Consider the following 20621-nt stretch of genomic DNA (forward strand, 5'->3'; position numbering starts at 1 on the left):
AAAAGGAGAATGTAATCCAAAAAAAAACAATGTCACAGACAAGATTCTCTACTTTATTTGCTATTGGTCAGACTTATTAAATATAGGATCTGTTTTGATCTTATGAGGGAGGTAGAGATGCTGGAAAGATCCTAGGGAAGAACAAAAGGAAGGAGATAAGAGATGAAGAGAAACACCCAGGTAGGGCTGGGGAGGGACTGTTTTGTCTGGCAGTTTGTTAGAAGAGTTGAAAGTGAACATAAAATGACAACTGCCTTTAGTTACTGCTAGGTTCTTAGGAGACTTACAAGGAAAATACTGCTCAGACACAATCACCATTCAGGACAAGGATAAAGGAGGAAGGGGTTAGTTTAAAAAAAAAGAAAAGTTAGGTTACATGGGAGAAGAAATGCCAAGTAATAAGAGTGGTTAATCCCAGGAATGTGTCACAAGAGGTTGTTTTGTAAGAGTAGTGTGTTAAATTACTTACTTGTCTATGTAGCTTCGCAAATCCTTCTACTTCTACAGTTACAATTTGGTGTATAAGAATACTGACACAGTCTCATAATTACGCACAAGCATATGTATGAACACTTTCCTCTATTCCTGCAGGATACCTGGTTTGTTTGGGGGCAAAGAGGAGTTGATGTGGCATTGTGTTAACAGTGGTTGAGAATGCAAGTGGTAAACATCTGAAAGTAGAATACTGCAAAATGCATGCATTGTATGTACCAAAAGGTCAGTATGAAACATTATCTTTATGGCAAGCCTGCCCATCCAATCCCTCCTACACATTGCACAGTCACACAATTTTGCTGCTTGTATAAATCCCTATTGTGATTTAAACTCATGACAGAGTGTGGCTTCTGCAAAGGGTGGCTGTTTTGTGACTTTAGACCAGTGGTCCTTTACCCTAGCAGCAAATCATCTGGGGAACATTTAAAAATACTGTTGTACACTCTCCATCCCTAGAAATTCTGATTGAATTGGTCTAGGATGGGGCCCAGGCCTATGTATTCTTTTTTCTTTGGAAAGCTCCCCAGGTGATGCTAATGTACAGCTGGAATTGAGTCTGGTTTCGACTCGCAGAATTTCTTAATAATAAAACTGTGTATCATGACAAAACTTTCAGGACTGTAAGGGCTACAGTGGGGAAATTATTACTTCTCTAGGTCCTCATCCTGCAGAGTCCTTAGAATTTTTATTAGAATATGATATTTATCACTCAAATTCCTATTACAAAAAAAAATGCTTCTGGAACTCTGCTATAGCAACTACATAAGATAGACTTTGTATGTGGGATAAATCTCATGTCACTTATGTAATTCAGTCCTGGTGTTTTTCCCTTTCCTTTGCTCTTTCTTTCTGTTCTCCCCAAGGGGAAGATTAGCAGGTTAGAGTGTCAGAACATCATCCCTATCCCTCTTTGTCACTTGGGTTCATGGTTCAGGCATACTAGGAATGGAGCTGACAACATGCACTGGTTTTTCTCCTAATGGTGCAGAGGCCACAGGAAGCTTCACTGGACCTAGGGATGGCAGGTGTCCCACATTTCTCCAGGGCCTGGCACAGAGAAGAGAGAAGTCACTGAGAAGTGCTTTACTGATGCCAATCACTCCTCAGAGCAGATGGGGAAACAGCCTCAGATGAAACCTGAATTCCAGATCTCTCTTGGACACTGACCTCAAGTGTTACCTTGGGCCTTGGAAAAGTCACTTGGACCCTTTGGACAGCAGTTTATTCATCTAACAATCAATAAGCTGAACTAGAAGATCGCTAAGTCACTTTTATTTCTAAAATTCTGTGATTCCAGTTAACCAGTATTCATAAAAGTGTGGAACGCTGTAAACGTGCGTAAAAGTCCATGCAAAGATAACGGTGGAGGACCCCCTCATCAATACTATTTTTATTACCTTCTTCCTAGATTTTACCAATTGTCATTCTTACTCTTAATATTAAGGCTGTGGGACTTAACTAAATCATCTCTGAAATACTGAGCTATCAACAGATGGCATGCTGAATGCAAATATACTGCAAATAAATATTTGGTCCTGAAGAAGATCAAGAGCTGGAGTTCATTTCCCCTTCTCATTTGGGCTCAGAACTCTGCGGTCTTTCCTTTTATTGCCCTTGCCTCCAAACTGGCTGTTTGTGTTCAAAGATGGATCAGAAAATCAGTTCCAAAGTTGGTTACAAACTTTCAGTAATTTTTGTTTTTTTATTATTTTTTTTGTAACCAGCCAATTTCTCTTATTCACATAACAAAGAAGCGCATAATTATGTGCAACTTTAGTTAGAGCAATGGTCTTAAAAAGGTCTAGCTAAATAGAAAATGCTCAGACTTTCTGAGTGCTGACAGTCATCAAATTCACCTAGTTCATATGGCCACATTTCTGAAGCTCTTTTAACAGCCCATCTGTGAGCAATAGGATCAGATGACTAAGAACTACAGGACAGAAGCACTATCACTTTGAATCATATTTTCCCATTACCCAGCTATAAAGAGTCTGTTTCTCTCTGACCCATATAAAGTTCAGAATTTAGGACCCTATGTGATTTTTAATCCCATCATTTAGCACCCCAGCTGTATGAATCTGAAAGTAAAAATGAAGTTGTTTGAATTCCAGCCCCCCTGAACATTCTCAGGGAGCTCATCAGCTCCCTAAGCTAAGCTACAGGTTTAAATCTAAACCTAAATCTGTAGGTATGAACCCAAATTTCATGATAAACAAAAACTGAATAGATCTGTCTTCCCTGTCATAACTCACCTTTTGATCATTCTTTTACCAAAATGACTATGACTGGGTTAGAATAACAGAATGCAATCAATAAATGCAATCACTAGCCCCTGGCCAGATAATAACACATTCAGAACTTTCTTTCCTAAAGGAGATTTTATCATGTTTGTGCTTTTGTAAATAGGAGAAAGAGAGAAATATAACTTAATAAATGGAAGCATTCACTAATTTATTCATTTATTCAACAAATATTAATTTAGTATCTACTACATTCCAGGGAGCTTACAGTCTAGTAGCAGAAATAATCTCACACACATACAAAATCAAACCATTAAATAAGTGTGGGGTGTGGGGTAGGCTGGATGAAAAAAATGGTCTGGTCTAAATTCAAGAGGTTAGTGATTTGGAGAGGGGCAAGAAAGTGACTTCCTCTATTACCTTAAAAGTAAGCTTGAGTAGCCAGAGGCCATGTCTATTTTATTTGCACTGTCCCCTTTTCAGTGACACCCGTAGCCAGCTCATAGACCCTATCCTGGCTCTGTTTGCTCGGTTCATTTATTCCATCCTCAAAAAGTAGGTATTTCATAACTACTGAATGAAGGAATGAATGAACTCACAAGGCCACAGTACTGTAAACCAAAAGTGCCTGCAATAAATATGCATGCATTCTAGGCTATAAATATTTCTAAAGTTCAGGTACTGTCTCATCAAATTGTATTCCGATTTTCTAGAGCACCAGTTTGCAACCAGGGATAATTTTTTGCTCCCCCTCCCAGGGGACACTTGGCAATGTCTGGAGACATTTTTAGTTGTCACAATTTAGGAGGTGCTACTGGCATCTGGTGGGTAGAGGACAGAGATGTTGCGAATCACCCTACAGTTCCCAGGACAGCACCCTCACCCTAACAACAAGGAATTATCTGGCCCAAAATGCCAACAAGTGCCCAGATGGAGTAACCCTGTGGTAGAGCTTGGGAGCTGTGTCTTGGGAACCACATAATGGGCTGTGATTATCCTTGCTTAGACCTTACAAGGACCCTAGTGTAAATCCTTTTCCTCACTAGCCAAGCAATGTTCAAACCTACAGAGATTTATTTCATTAATTTTCTATTTGTTTAATAAACAGACTTAAAGCACTGGAGGGAAAAATATTCAAGCAGTGAGGTAAGACGAAAACTATTCGTAACACTAGTTTGACTTAAGTGAATGGTAGGAAACAACCTCTGCCATCAGGAAGTGAGTTGTAGAAACTGAAAAAAAGTTAAGAGTGTTTAAAAAGCTCTGGTTCAAACAAATGTCTATGTGAACCAATGGGTAGCTTGAAAACAGTGAAGACATTTCCGTCTCTTATGTCTTTGATAGAATGGAAAGAGCTTTTATTTTCTTTAGTGCAGTAATCATTCATATTTTTCCCATGACATGCCCAGAAGTTTAAAGAATAACAAACTCCCAAGTGTAAACACAGAATTTTGTGAGCAAGTGAGACCTCTGGAGAATCCTTATCATTGTATGTTTGGATAAAATAAGATTTCCATGCATTAAACAATACAGGACTTTCTATTTGAGAAGCTTCCAACACTTTGAAGGGCTGCAGTTATTTCTCCTCAAGGATGACAAACATAAGTGCCCCCAAGGTATGGCTCCTCCCTGTTCAAGTTCAATGCTCTAGTCTCAGTGCTCCTATCACTGGCCCTTGCTTGGCCTATTTTTACACTGTTCACTGTTCCATGTCACTTGTTTGGTAACACTCAACATCAACAAGTGCCACCAAATCAATACCAGAAGCCTGAAGGTTAAAAAAAAAGGAATCAAAAGATATGTAGCCTGCTTTGTACCAAGCCACCTGAAACTAGGTGCTTTTTGTAATAATGAAAATGTGAGGCCATGTGGACAGGAGAGATAGTTCCAGATTCCTGAAGAAGGCTCACGGCCAATTGGTCTCAGGTACACCAAGTGTGGTTTTAGGTTCATGACTGGGATCCCCAGAAGAAAGAATGCACAGCATACTCTAGGAGGTATGAAAATGCTCTGGAACCCCCAAATCATCTCATCATCAAGGACAGTTTTTAGCAATTTCAAAAGGATGTATATTCGTTTCCAAGGGATGCCTTAAAAAGTATCACAAACTAGGTGGCTTAAAGCAATAGAAATTTACAGTCTCATGGTTCTGGAGTCTGGATGTCCAAAATCAAAATGTCAGCAGGGCCATGCTCCCTCTGAAACCTGCAGGGGAATCCATCCTTGTCTCTCCCTAGCTTCTGGTTTTCTGGCAATCTTTGGCATTCCTTGGCTTACAGCTGCATAACTCAAATCAATCATATGGCCTTCTCCTTGTGTCTTCACATTACCATCTACTTATAAGGATGCCAGCCATCTCAGATGGGGAGCCCACTCTACACCAGTGTGACCTCATCCTAATTATATCTACAAGACCCGGTCTCCAAATAAGGTCACATTCTGAGGTACTGGGGATTAGGACTTCATCATATCTTTTTGAGAGGAACACAATTCAATGCATAACAGGATGTAAACGAGGAGTGTATATTTTTGTTATCAGAGCAGGGAAATTTAACTTAAATTTTCAAAGTGTAATACAAACCCAAGGATCATTAATACTCCCTCCTAAGAAGAGCAAAAGATGGAGAAACCTGGTGGTTGCCTTCAGGTGAAAGGCAAAAGGAAAGGAAGAATAAGGCAAAAAGGAATTAATCTAAAGCAAAGAGAGTCCTGTCTACTTGGTGTTGCTGCCACTTTCAGACACATCCAGTCACTCAGTCAGCTGGAGCATCTTCTCCCACAGGGCATGTATGCCTCATGTTTATAATAAACTCCAGAAGGCTAACGCACATGCAAGATATGAGCTAATCCTTCTTATTTGCTTAATGGCAGAATGCAAAATAAGCACCCACCTGAACAAAATGATTTCAGGAATGCCAAGAGGTTCTCCTGTTCCAAAATAGCTCCTCCATCCTCCCAACACTGTTACTGAAATCCCTGACACTTTCCCACTTCTCCTGGTTTGGGTGCCTGGGCCAGAAGCTCCTGATGTAGTATTGACCATTGCCCCTGGCACTGTCCCAAATATTTTGTATAAGTTAAGTCATTTAATACACAGAATAATCTTATGAAGTATGTACCATTATACCCACAATTTACAGATAAGAAACTAAGGCACAGGGAGGTTTAGTAGCTTAGCAAAGCTGAGATTCAAAGCAGCCCTCATGCTATCAAGCAGGGTACCATATTGCCTTTCAACAGTAGAGAGCAACACAGTAACTAACTTAATATCATGCCCACTCAGATCTGAGTGTTAGATTTTTCAGATCCTCTCACCTAGCAGAGAGCTAAGACAGCCTAAGACAGTTGTTTTTTTTTTTTTTCTCAAAGTGTCTTACCTATAACCACTTGCATCAAAATGAGGGAGGAGGTACAGACACCAGGACCCTACTCTCAGACACAACCGATTCAGAATCTCAGTGCCCAGAAATCTGCATTTTAACAAAGAAATGAGTGGACTAATGTTTGAGAACCACTGGCCCTACAGGAATGGAACAGGGAAAGGTACAATGTTATGGTAAACCAGGAAAAGCCACAGAGAGGTGACAAGGCAATGGGGACCCTCGTAACCAATGGTCAATGACTCAGGGGGTCCTGACCAGAGAAGAGCTTGGTTGCTGGAGAGTGAGGGTAATGCTGAGCATGGAGGTTTGACAGCAGAAGGAGGCCAGCCACATCCTCTGGCTTGGATTCACATGCCCTGTCCTGGTAGAAATGGTTATGCTGAGTCAGGGCAGCATTTTCTGTTAGTTTGGATGGGAAGCATGGTTGCAGGCAAGGGAGAGCAACCAGAGCATGTGGATTCAGAAATTCCTACGTGACTCTGATTGAGCAGGGCTTCATAAGCAGAATAAGGACTGGTGTGGGGTTAAAGAGAGTTGTGTGATGGAGGATCCAAGAGACCTAAGTCCTGAGTTTGGTTCAGTCACTGATTACAACCTCCCTCAGACTCAGGCTCCTGGTCTGTAAAATGGGGGAAATAACACCTGCCTTGAAGGTCCTCATATACAGGATGTGACGAACCAATTGAGGCATATAGTACTCTATAATGTATGTCATTGCTTTTCCAAAACCTCTGTACAACTCTCCTGCCTCAGAATATATCTGCCACACTCATGCCCTAAGTCCATTAATGACACAATAAAGGACAGTTGGAGATGATGCTCTGCCTTGCTCTGTGCATCCCCCTATACCCCTGCCAGGAAAAAGAACATAGTCACCTAAATTCATTCTAAAGTACAAATTACAATGTAGGCCTCCTGCACTGGGGAAACACACACACACACACACACACACACACAGAGGAAAACATGAGGAAAAGTGGAGACTAGAGACACCAAAGAACAAATTCACTCTCCTCACTCTATCTCTTCCCCACTGGTGTGCTCTACTGATCCCCCGAAGAGCTGGGCTGCTACTTCTGCTTCTACCCCTGCTTCCCCTCCTCAACATACTCCAGTGTGTGCCCCCTGCTTTGGGGCCAGATCTACACAATTGTAGTTATTCAGATCATTGAGGCAAAACCCAACCAAGCAACAACATGCTTTAATCAATATTTTCTAAATCATTCTTCCTTAAAGCTGAAGACATCTGAGTTTGAATTGCCCCCTCCTCTGTAGGCTTTCCATGCCGTTCAAGTAACTTAAATGATAACCAACCCTACACTTCATTTTGATCAGACCGTGGTATTATAGAGCTATGGTGAAAAGAACATCTCTTTTAATAAAATGGGATACCAAAAAAACCGATAAATAAAAGTGCACTTGTAAAATCAGAAAAGAATTCATAGTAGATAATATGATAGTTAATGTATGCCTACATTCTTTCAATGGACATTTATAGCTCCTTTAAAATATTATACATATTGAAGGAATATTTGCTAATTAATGTGTGCATAGTACTACTAGGAATTGTGGAGGATACCAAGATGGGTACAACAGATACAGACCTGCCTTAGGTCCTGGTTTGGTCCACTCATTTATTAATTAAGTGACCTTTCCTTATTGGGGAAATAAAAGACTATTTTCCATTCCTGTTATGAAGATAACCTAGAACTTCACAAGTTTGTGAAGAGAAGCAGATGAGTGAAATAGGACACTATATGTATAAAATATCATTATTCTGAGGTCTCTATAATGTCTGAGAAGCAACAACAGGGAGGTCAATCCAAAGGGAGACACTCAAGGGTCCCAGCTAGAGGCCCAGGCCAGGGACTGCAGGTCCCCTCTGCACCCCTCTTTCTACACCCAGCCCTCTTCTCTTACTCACAGAGGTAGGTATATACCCACCTTTCTGTCCTCTTCCAGCTTGAAACCCTGGTTAGTAATGCAGCCCTCTCCCTTCAGGCAATCCTGTGCTCTCCCACAAGGTGAAGTTGCCTAGCACCTGCCACCCCAAAGCAGCCCAAGAACACTTCAATGTTCCCACCCCAGGTTTACATTTTTCCTAGGACTGTGTGTGGATCCTCTGGAAATCCAAGCAATCACGAGGATTAAGGATACAGTCCAGGCCTCCTCTTTTCAGTCGGGGCTGCAAGAACACTGCAGCTTTTTTCCTGCAGTGGTGCTAGTTCAGCCCAGTAAACAAATGGGTATTTTGCCCTTGCCCCTGAGAAAATACATAGGCATTAGAGCAAAGTTCCTGTGTTCTGGTAACATTTAATTGTGCTAGTTCTCAGCCCTCTCTACACCCACACACTCATGGACAACATTTATTCCACTGACTTCAAAGGCTGTTCAACATGTTGGAAATATGTGAGAGAACACTGAGGGGAGTTTGAAATTAGTCTCAACCCTCCTTCTGTATGTGTGGGTTTGGTTCATGTGTTAGGATTTTAGAAGTACGTAATTGATTTTTAAAACATGCATTTGTTTATACAGGGTTTAGAGTCATGAAAAATAAATCAGGATTTCTATTGCCAGTTTTTGTGTTTTTCATAATAAACAGTAGTCATTCATCCTTGTCCAATAATAAATATTTATAGGTTTAAATTAGGAAAAGCTTTTCAAGAGAATTTCCATTCATTCATTATCCATCAACTTCCAGATGCCAGCCAGCACATGAGGAGTTTACAGAAAGAAGCAGGAAGCAGACTAGGGCTTCCAGGCATGGAGGGGAAAGAGTATCGGCAACAAAAAGAAGTTGTCACTAAATCCAAATGGGTGTGTCATTCGCTAGTTCAGTCTTTTGCATAAGATTCCCCAGGCCCCAACCCAGAGAGTGTGATCTGAGTCTGAAATGGGCCTGAGCATCTGCATTTTAACAAGCATCCTCCCTCCAGCTGATTCTTTTGCCACACTACCCCTGTGCTGGTGCATTCAAGACATTATATTCAGAAGTCAAGATTCAGTGATGCGTCTTCTAGGTGGAGCTGGCTCTTAGTCTTTGGTGCATATCTGGGTAGAAAGCCAAGCACTTTACAGATATGCGCTGATAGCACTATCAATTGCCTAAAACTTTTCTAATATTCAGTTTGATATGAATTGTAGAAAGTTGAAAATGCTGCATTTCCTTCTCATATATTTCTAGACTTTGCTCCAGGACCAAATTCCAAGATATTTATATACATTCATTATATACATTTTTCTATAAGCTTAAAAATTGAATTATCTAACAGAAAAAAGAGCAATGTAATAGAAAATAAAACATGATCATCAAAATAAAGATGGTTTGTTTTAGTCATCTCTAGCTGCATAACCAATGACCCCCAAATTTAGTAGCTTAGAACAACAAATATTTATCATCTAACAGTGTGTCAGAAATCCAAGTGTGACTTAGCTGAGTAGTTCTGGTTCAGGGCCTCTCACAGGCTGCAGTCCAGGTGTCAGGGCTGGAGTCATCTCAAAGCCCGACTAGGAGAAGACCCATTTCCAAGCTCACTCGCAGGGCCAATGGTAGGATTCAGTTCCTCCCAGGCTGCTGGATTGAGGACTCAGTTTTTCAGTGGCTGCTGGCTAGAGTTCTCCCACTTAGATCTCATTGGCCAGAATTGGGTCACATGTCTACTCTAAACTGACCACTCACCAAGGAGACTAAGATTACCCTGGCAAGTCTAAACCAACTATAACTTAACTCTGAGATATAAGAATTATTTCCAAGACCTGAATAAACGAAGATTCACTTGGCAGAGAAGTGGGACTGTGAATTTAGAGCAGGCAACACACGTCTTCTGTAAACATCTTGTTTGTTATTATTTATGTGCTCCATATATCCAATACAATCAAAATTTTGTGATTTTTTCACAATTTTCACAAAAGTCTAAAAAGATATTTTCCCACAGAAACAGACGAGGCAAGCATCATTGCTTATTAAATCTCAAATATACTTAAAGTTTCCTTCTTGAAAATTCCTTATTCATAGGTAAAATGTCCAAATTTTGAGACAAAGAATGACCCCATGGGTTTTTAATCCTGTGTACATATAAAACGTTTTTTAAATATTTCCATTGCATACATTTAACAAGATGAAATCTTCTGAGACTTACTGTATTAGCCAGCTATTATTAAAACACAATGAGACAGATTGCTTTTCTTGACATCTGCTGATAGATTTTTGTTAACTTACGTTTCTGAAATTATAGCATCATAAGTCAATGTTGCACAAAAGTATTTAATGTCATTTATAAAAATCTAGTTATATAAACTGTGGACTCCTTATAAAGCATCTATTAAGACACAGAAATATCACTGAAGCATATTTATGCCTTTGATCTTGCAGTCTGCATAATGATTCGGGCCAGAGGCGCAACTTGTTCCATAGATTACAGAACAGAAAATCAGTTCTTGGAGAAGCTGCTCCACCTCACCTGAGGCATCCCATTCTAAGAAACTAAATGGCACCTGCATGTCTTGGTTTTTGTGTTTGTTTAAAAGCAAATCTCTAACTGCTGTTCTGCACCAAATCTAGGTGAGCAGATAAAGTTCTGCTCTGAGCAAGACCTGCCCTCCTATAGAGGGATAAGAGGAGCATGTCCCTGAGGGAATGGGACGCCAGAGTGACAGCTTTGATAAGGGATAAATCAAACCGATGATGCATGTGAACGATGAGCACACTGGGGATTGTCAGAAACAGGCATCATCATTCATTCAATGATGTTCAAATTCACATACAAGCCTAGCTGCCTTTTACATTGACTACGGAATGTAGCATCCAGATGATTGAGGATGTGTGGTGACAGCAGACAGCTGTGGAAGAGCCTAGGAGAGTTTCTAAGCCTGAATTCCAATCCTGTGCCTGCCATTAAGTGGGAAAGTATTCTTGATCCAGTCATCTGACAGCTTTGCCCATCGATTTCTCTATCTCAAATGGGACTCCTTTTCTTTAAGGATCCCTTCAGCTTTAAATACCTATGAATCTGCTAAAGCAACTATGCTTTGATTGATGGAATTGTGAACTACCTTTAGATGGAATGACTGATTACTAACAGAACTTTGTTGGGTTCAGTGCATTATGAATACATATCAAAATGTACAATGAGGATATTTTTCAAAATATTCCCTCCAGTTTTCTTCACCCTAGATAAATGTACAGAAATGTCTGTATTAGTGTTGAGAAAAGGACATTTCTCCTAACCTCACACAGAGATACATTTCAAGTCTATGTCTTAGAAGACAATGAGAGACTTACAGGAGACCTAGAGATATGAATGGGGTAGGCAGAGAAGGGACCCGGGGAGAGAGATGTAACTTCCTAGGGAAATTGTGTGGAGGGCAGGGCTGGACCTAGGCCTGGGAATCAGGAAATTACAGTTCTAATTTCAGCCTTTCCACTGATTCACTTGGGACCTTGAGAATGTTTGGCCCATTTAAATCGTGCCTCAGTTTCCTTATCTGCCAATTAGAGAGAGTCCTTGGCTAGGTGCCCAGGATTGTGAGAACATAATGTTCAGGGCCATGGAAATTCAATCAGTACCAAAAATGCAAAACATCCTAGTTACTAGATGTCCTAACTTAAAATGGAAACATTAACAAGAGTAATTCCTTTAATAATCAAAATGTGAATGTTTTAGAAAGCATATCTATATGGGTGAAAATTAAGCGAATAAGACTACTGGAAGAGCTTATAGTCCTAGGGATACATAAGCAAAAAAAGGTCAAACTTGGAGTAGGACAAGTTCCAGTTTTGCCACTTATCATCCTTGTGACCTTGGGTAATTTCTTAACCTCCCACAGTAGCCTCATATGTAAAATGAGAATAAGAGCACGCATCTCAGAGGGTTGTGGTAAAGATGATTACAGATGGAAGTTAGTTCTTTTGAAGCATGGATGAGGTTTGAATTCACAGCCACCATATACTTTGCAGCTGATAGTTTCTCTTATTGCAATTAAAAAGCTTAGTCACCCAGAGCAAGTAATTTTTTAATGCCGTTTATTAAGCATTTACTGTATTGCAATGCTCTATCCCCATGCTAAGCACTTTGCATAAATTTTCTCATGATCTCCTCACAAAAACCTATTACTATTACTGCTGCAGAAATGGAGGTGGAGAGAAACTAAACATTATTTCTGGCTTCATTGTGTTTCCTTATCCTGCCTTATTTTTTTTTCTCAGCTGCATCTAATTGGCTCTACTTTTAATATTATTTTAAGCCACTTAAAGTTTTTAAGACTAAAGCAGCAACTAACTGAATATATTTATATAACATGTTAGTTTTGTCATGTTGCTGTCCACCCCTGGAGACCTGCTCTAAATTTACCTGGATATTTGAGGATAAATAAATCATGCTCACTGCAGTTTCTGGAAAGCACTATAAAAGCACTAAACTTGCTTTGAAATAATCAAAGCAAGTTAAAATAAAGCTTAAGAATTTCCAAAATGTTCATTGAAAAAAGCATTTATATTTATGTTTAGAAAAATTAACTTATCATTGATAAATCTTACACACATGCATATGTTCATAGATCTTCACTAAGGACCAATTGTGTATATATGTGTATGACCTCATCGTAACACGGTCCTCAGAGACCACACTGTGGGAATTCTTACAGTTACCAGAGGGTTAAATTCAGTAAACTCTTTTTTGTTAATGTACCTTTTAATTATGAAATACTATAATCGTCTTAGAGAAAATTTGAAAAATATTTTTTTAAGCGATGTGGTATTGAAGAAAGAGTCGGTATCTTTCAAACCAGATTAGAAATTCAAATCCACCTCTTATTTACCTGGACAACTTATTAAACCTTACCTTTTTCTATGAAATGGGAATAATAAATTACAGAGTTGCTGTAAGTTAAATGAGAACAGTGTTTGATCATGATAGCCAATCAACAAATGTTAGTAACTATCCATTCCCTTGGAAAAGAATCTCTAGGCAGACGTGCTTAAATTCTGTTCTGTAAAGAGATAGGAATCCGCTGTTCCCATAAAGTGCTTACCAGCCTTCTTTGGTAATAGACTATTTTCTAATAAAAAGCAATGGACCCTTTTCTATTGTACACTCAAAATGTATGCACCCACTTTAGGGCATTCATGGACCAACACTGCCCATCCTTTGACTCAGATTAAGAACACCTGCTCTAGTGCATTCATTCTGACTTCACCAAATCCTCTTACAAAATAAGGTCATCTTTAAAAAATAAAATTCTTTGGGTACCTTTCAGTTGAATGAAGGAAAACAGCAGGGCTTTATTTTTAATAGCTCTAGGAAAATTCATTATCCAAGCAAAACCCCACAGTAGACAAGTAAACTGCACAGAAACTTCATTAAAGGACTGATCTGACTTGCCGCATATTTAGAACAGCTTTTGAAAACACACAAGTAAATGTTTACTTCTGAGTCTAGATCTAAATGAAGAAAACATTAGAACAACAATAAATTTACTTAACTTCATTTAGATAATTGTGAACATACCATTTTTATATATTACATATTCTTAAGGACATTGGACAACAGATCAAGAAACAGCATGTTCTAGAAAATAAACCTTAACTATTGGTAAGTATTATGTACTTTTTACAAAAGAGGTTTTATTGTGTTGAATCAAAAGTGGCTCCTTGGCACTGAGAGGCTCCATGGAGTCACCCAAGTCCTCATTCCCTAATCCTGAGATTAGCTGGATTGCTGCTAGCAGTCATCAACTTGTTTGGATTTCAAACTACATTAGATCCCTTCATACAGCTGCCACCACCAAGCAGTTAAGCTGGCTCTGTCCTATTCTTTTGGTGGTAATTTTTTTACCCTATGCTTCAGTTTAGTCTATATAATCCTTCCAGAGGGATAAAACCTCCTGGGAATTAATTGCTTAAGTGAACACGTACTATGGGAGAGAATGCTATTTGGGAAAGGGGCCAAGTTTGCATTCTGTCCCCACCATTGCTTTGTGTTTGACTTTAGCAAGTCACCTTCACCTCTCTAAACCTCAGTATCTTCTTTTGTAAAATGACAACCTACCTTCCCAGATTGGTCTGAAACCCCAGATCACATGGAGACAATGCATGTAGAAGCACTTGGTAACTGTTAAGTGCTATGTGACTGCAAACTCATTTGATTACTTCCTAGTGGCCACCAAAAGGGACTAGTACAGGTATGGACCACTGGTGTTTGCATCTGTCCTTATTCAAAACCTTACTGTTTGTTCAATTCAAAAATTAAGTTCTCTCTTAACATTTTCTTAACTGCCTTCCTAATTTTCTTCTTGCTTTTAATGTCACCTCTGCTCTCTCTAGCAGGAAAACCTGAAGCTCAAAGCTCAAAGCTCATCTTAGGCTTTTCTCTCTCCCTATCCTTGAAGTAATTAAGTCCTGTGGATTCTTCCTTTAACATCCTGAAATTCATTATTTATTCTTTTCTTTTTTCTTTTTCATGGCCTATTCCAGTTTTGGCCCTACCATCTCAAACTTAGGATAAAGCAAGAATCTCTCTGCCTTGAGTCTCTTTTCCTTTTTTCTCAGGCTGGACACTGATATCAAATTCATGTTGATAAATGACTGCATTGATTGTGGCTGCATTCCTCTGCTCCAACATCTTCAATAGACCCCCACTGTATATAAAATAAAATTGAATCTGGCCTCAACCCATCTTTCCAGCCGTGGCCACACAGGTCTATTTGCCTGTGACACTCACTGTATCATCCTTCCTTGTTCCTGGGGCCTTGCTCACTGCATTTTCAAGATCCCTTCTTCCTTCCTTTCCAAATCATACCCCATTTTCCAATCCCTGCTCAAGTCCCACCACCCCATGAAGACTTCTTGAATCCTCAGAGCTCACAATGATCTAATTTCCTGAAGATATTCTACCAGTTGAGTGTTTGAAGAGTTGATAATCAGTTATGAACTAACTACCCCTTAACATCGTGTGTGTAGTTGTCTTGGAGTCAATTAACTTAGGTCATGTCATTTACATTTTATTGAGTGCCATGTATACTTATCCATGTTGCTGGGTTTTACTTGAAGGCAGGAATTTTATCATATCCATTTAGTTTCCCTCAGAGCAGCAGTTTTCAACCTTTCACACAGTAAAGAAGCACCTGGAGGACATGTTAGAAAATCTCCTTGATGCCACTCCTAGGGATTTTTGTGGGGCCCAAACCTCTGAATTTCCTACAAATTCCAAGCGAGGCTTATGCTGCTGGGTGCCTTTTAGCATCTTACACAGAACCTGTACATAAAAGCTAATATATATTTATGCATACTCAGAAATGGGTTTTTTTTTTCTTTTTTTCTTCTATTTCATGCTCATGTTCTGTCACTTCTTCCTTTTAGATTGATTTTGAAGATGTGATTGCAGAACCAGAAGGGACACACAGTTTCGATGGCATCTGGAAGGCCAGCTTCACCACCTTCACTGTGACGAAGTACTGGTTTTACCGTTTGCTGTCTGTCCTCTTTGGCATCCCAATGGCACTCATCTGGGGCATTTACTTTGCCATTCTCTCTTTTCTGCACATCTGGGCAGTTGTACCGTGCATTAAGAGTTTCTTGATTGAGATTCAGTGCATCAGCCGTGTCTATTCCATCTACGTCCACGCCTTCTGTGACCCGCTATTTGAGTCTATTGGCAAAATATTCAGCAATATCCACATCAACACGCAGAAAGAAATATAAATGACATTTCAAGGATAGAAGTATATCCGATTCTTTTTTTCCCTTTTAATTTTCTTGGTGCCAATTTCAAGTTTCAAGTTGCTAGCAACAATATATGAATGAATTTTCTTGGTTCAGAGCAAAGAAATCACTCAGTTTTCATAACTATTATTTGTCTCTTCTGAGCTATTTCTTCTATTTTTGGGGTGTTATGAATTTTTAAAACCCATTTAAAATATTTTCCTTACATTTGGATCATTGTTTTATTGGCTGAGATATGAACCTATCATTGAAAGATAATTTGAGAGAAATATGAAGAACTGAGGAGGAAAAAAGAAAAAAAAGAACTAACAACCTCAACTGCCTATTCTAAAATGTTGATCATTTTATGGTAAGGGAAGAATTCAAGGCTATTGCCATTGAGTGTACAGGTATGTGGGCAGTTTTCAACCAACTCTTCCCTCTGAACTGTTAGTGAATTGCTGCCATTCACTTTAATGATCCAGTGGAATCTAGTGATCTTTATCAAGTTAGAAAATATAATCTGCACATGATCCGACTAATGCCTTACTCTCTTGAAATTTTAACCTGTGATACTTTCTATGCCTGAATATTTGTTATATAGATGATGACACCTAAGTGCCTTCCTGTTCTTCAGGTTTTCCTTTTCAAATAGGGTCCACCTCATCAACTTTCATTAGGTCAGCAGCCTCCCTGAAGACGAAAATTAGAAAAATCCATTACCTAGTTCTTCACACTTGTTTCTGACTCTGAAATACAGAATCAGATGAAGTTCATGTCTGCACTTGATGACGCAACATCTTTACCCATATCGAGTATGGTCCACATCAGCCCCATTAAACGAATTAAGGTGGATAAATGGGGCCAAGCCCTCTCTGGGCTAGCAGGAGTAGAAGCCAACTTTCCCTGTCTCTCACCAGCTGAATGAGGTCAGCATGTCTATTCAGCTTCGTTTATTTTCAAGAATAATCACGCTTTCCTGACTCCAAACTAATCCATCACTGGGGTGGTTTAGTGGCTGAACATTGTGTTCCCTTTTCAGCTGATCAGTGGGCCTCCGGGGAAGGGCTCATAAAATGGAGGCCATTGTGTGAGACTGTCAGAGTTGTTGCAAATGTGACCCCTTCAAAGTAAAGCACTTGCAACTGTCTGTAATGCTGTGACACATGGCCCCTCCCCCTGCCAGGAGCTTTGGACCTAATCCAAGCATCACTTTGCTCAGAGAGAAGATGGGGGAGGAGGCAGTAATAAAAGATTGAGGTAATTTTGCTGGAATAAATTCAAATTCTTCTGAACTCAAACTGAGGAATTTTACCTGTAAACCTGAGTCATACAGAAAGCTGCCTGGTACATCCAAAAGCTTTTTATTCCTCCTGCTCATATTAAGATTCTTCCCAGGGGGACTTTATTTTTAACCTTCAGTTATGCTTTTATTTTTATTTCCATACACCTGTTGGAATTCTGCTTGTTTTTGTTTGTTTGTTTGTTTGTTTTTTGGCCTCTTCCAGTTTTCCTGACACTTTAATTGCCAACCTGTTACCTACTTAGGTTTTTTGCATTTAAAACAGACACTGGCATGGACATAGTTTTACTTTTAAACTGTGTACATAACTGAAAATGTACTATACTGAATAATTTTTAAGTGCAAAGATATTTTTTATCTTTATATGAGGAAAATCACTTGGGAAATTGCTTTGTGATTCAGTCTGTAAACTGTGTATCCCAAGACATGTCTGTTCTATATAGATGCTTAGTCCCTTGTACAAATCAAGTGCTGGTCCAAAAGATTGCTGAAATTTTATATGCTTACTGATATTTTACACTTTTTTATCCTGCATGTCCTGTAAAGTTATAAGTCTGCACAATAAAAATGTTTAACAGTTTGTCAGCTTTATTATTTTTCCTCAAAACAGGTCTGTATGTGTTGACTTCTGTGGTGTGTGTGTGTGTGTGTGTGTGTAATGAGCATATTCATGGTGTGTGTACATATTTGTAGTATGTTTTTGGGGGTGGTGGTCTTCCACTTTTCAACTATTACAAAGTCATTTAGTTGGGCTCTTTCTTCTAAGGCCATCAACATTCATGAGTTACTTCAGGTGAAAGTTATAATTAATAAGAAATATTTGTTTAGCAGTTTACTCAATGTTTTGTTTTATGTCATCTAATTTGAGCTCCCAACAACTTTATGTGATAGATATTAACCTTCTCCATTGATAAATGATACATTCAGGGAGGGGGCTTTGCTTTGAATTTTTGCCATTTCTTAACTGGAATTTTTTAAGATGCACATTTCAGAAATAATTTATTTTGGCCTTGGCTAAGTTTACATTAAGAGCTTCTGTATTAGGGTGCTCCACAGAAACAGAACCAATAGGAAATACAAATATGAAATATACATATATGAATATATTAGGAAACTACATATAGAGAAAGAGAGAGAGAGATCAAGGAGTAAGAAACTGGTCCATACAAGTTAAGGAAGCTAAAAAGTCTCAAGGTCTGCAGGGTAAGTCAACAAGCTGGAGACTCAGTAGAACTGATGGTGTAGTTCTAGTCCAAAAGCTGGCAGGCTGAGACCCAGAAAAAGCTGATGTTTCACTTTGAGTTCAAAGGCAGGACAAAACCAATGTTCCAGTTCAAAAGAAGTCAGGCAGGAGGAATTCTCTCTTACTCAGGAAAGGATCAGTCTTTTTGTTCTATTCAGTCCTTCAACTGATTGGATGAGGCCCACCCACATTAGAGAGGGCAATCTGCTTTACTCAGTCTACCAATTTATTTATTTATTTTTTCCTTCTTAGTCATCCATTTTATACACATCAGTGTATACATGTCAATCCCAATCTCCCAATTCATCACACCACAAGCCTCACCTCCTGCCGCTTTCCCCTCTTGGTGTCCATATGTTTTTTCTCTACGTCTGTGTCTCAATTTCTGCTCGGCAAACCAGTTCATCTGTACCATTTTCTAGGTTCCACATATATGCGCTAATATACGATACTTGTTTTTCTCTTTCTGACTTACTTCACTCTGTATGACAGTCTCTAGATCCATCCACGTATCTACAAATGACCCAATTTCGTTCCTTTTTATGGCTGAGTAATATTCCATTGTATATATGTACCACATCTTCTTTATCCATTCGTCTGTCAATGGGCATTGAGGTTGCTTCCATGACCTGGCTATTGTAAATAGTGCTGCAATGAACATTGGGGTGCATGTGTCTTTTGGAATTATGGCTTTCTCTGGGTATATGCCCAGTAGTGGGATAGCTGGGTCATATGGTAATTCTATTTTTAGTTCTTTAAGGAACCTCCATACTGTTCTCCATAGAGGCTGTATCAATTTACATTCCCACCAACAGTGCAAGAGGGTTCCCTTTTCTCCACACCATCTCCAGCATTTGGTGTTTGTAGATTTTCTGATGATGCCCATTCTAACTGGTGTGAGGTGATACCTCATTGTAGTTTTGATTTGCATTTCTCTAATAATTAGTGATGTTGAGCAGCTTTTCATGTGCTTCTTGGCCATCTGGATGTCTTCTTTGGAGAAATGTCTATTTAGGTCTTCTGCCCATTTTTGGATTGGGTTGTTTGTTTTTTATTAATATTGAGCCACATGAGCTGTTTATATATTTTGGAAATTAATCCTTTGTCCGATGATTCACTTGCAAATATTTTCTCCCATTCTGAGGGTTGTCTTTTCATCTGGTTTATGGTTTCCTTTGCTATGCAAAAGCTTTTAAGTTTCATTAGGTCCCATTTGTTTATTTTTGTTTTTATTTCCATGACTCTAGGAGGTGGATCAAAAGATATCCTGCTGTGATTTATGTCAAAGAGTGTTCTTCCTATGTTTTCCTCTAAGAGTTTTATAGCGCTCAGTCTTACATTTAGGTCTCTAATCCATTTGGAGTTTTTTTTGTGTATGGTGTTAAGGAGTGTTCTAATTTCACTCTTTTACATGTAGCTGTCCAGTTTTCCCAGCAACACTTATCGAAGAGACTGTCTTTCCTCCATTGTATATCCTTGCCTCCTTTGTCACAGATTAGTTGCCCATAGGTGCATGGGTTTATCTCTGGGCTTTCTATCCTGTTCCATTGATCTATATTTCTGTTTTTGGGCCAGTACCATATTGTCTTGATTACTGTAGCTTTGTAATATAGTCTGAAGTCAGGGAGTCTGATTCCTCCAGCTCTGTTTTTTCCCTCAAGAAGGCTTTGGCTATTCGGGGTCTTTTGTGTCTCCATACAAATTTTAAGACTTTTTGTTCTAGTTCTGTAAAAAATGACATTGGTAATTTGATAGGGATTGCATTGAATCTGTAGATTGCTTTGGGTAGTATAGTCATTTTCACGATATTGATTCTTCCAGTCCGAGAACATGGTATATCTCTCCATCTGTTGGTATCATCTTTAATTTCTTTCATCAATGTCTTATAATTTTCTGCATACAGGTCTTTTGTCTCCCTAGGTAGGTTTATTCCTAGGTATTTTATTCTTTTTGTTGCAGTGGTAAATGGGAGTGTTTCCTTAATTTCTCTTTCAGATTTTTCATCATTAGTGTATAGGAATGCAAGAGATTTCTGTGCATTAATTTTGTATCCTGCAACTTTACCAAATTCATTGATTAGCTTTAGTAGTTTTCTGGTGGCATCTTTAGGATTCTCTGTGTATAGTATCATGTCATCTGCAAACAGTGACAGTTTTACTTCTTCTTTTCCAATTTGCATTCCTTTTATTTCTTTTTCTTCTCTGATTGCCATGGCTAAAACTTCCAAAACTATGTTGAATAATAGTGGTGAGAGTGGACA

The 20621-nt window shown here is 39.0% G+C and overlaps 1 protein-coding gene across 2 annotated transcripts in view; it reads left to right on the forward strand.

The window, feature by feature from the left end:
• Positions 1 to 17670, forward strand: part of CAV1 (caveolin 1) — a 32747-nt gene extending 15077 nt beyond the window's left edge. For both annotated transcript variants that reach the window (XM_061197965.1, XM_061197966.1), the window contains exon 3: positions 15474 to 17670. In XM_061197965.1, coding sequence (XP_061053948.1) covers positions 15474 to 15815 — 342 coding nt within the window. In that variant the 3' untranslated portion in view covers positions 15816 to 17670. The remainder of the gene's footprint in view (positions 1 to 15473) is intronic.
• The last annotated feature ends 2951 nt before the right edge of the window (positions 17671 to 20621 follow it).

Source organism: Eubalaena glacialis, chromosome 8 (assembly GCF_028564815.1).
Source record: "Eubalaena glacialis isolate mEubGla1 chromosome 8, mEubGla1.1.hap2.+ XY, whole genome shotgun sequence".
Classification (NCBI taxonomy): Eukaryota; Metazoa; Chordata; class Mammalia; order Artiodactyla; family Balaenidae; genus Eubalaena; species Eubalaena glacialis.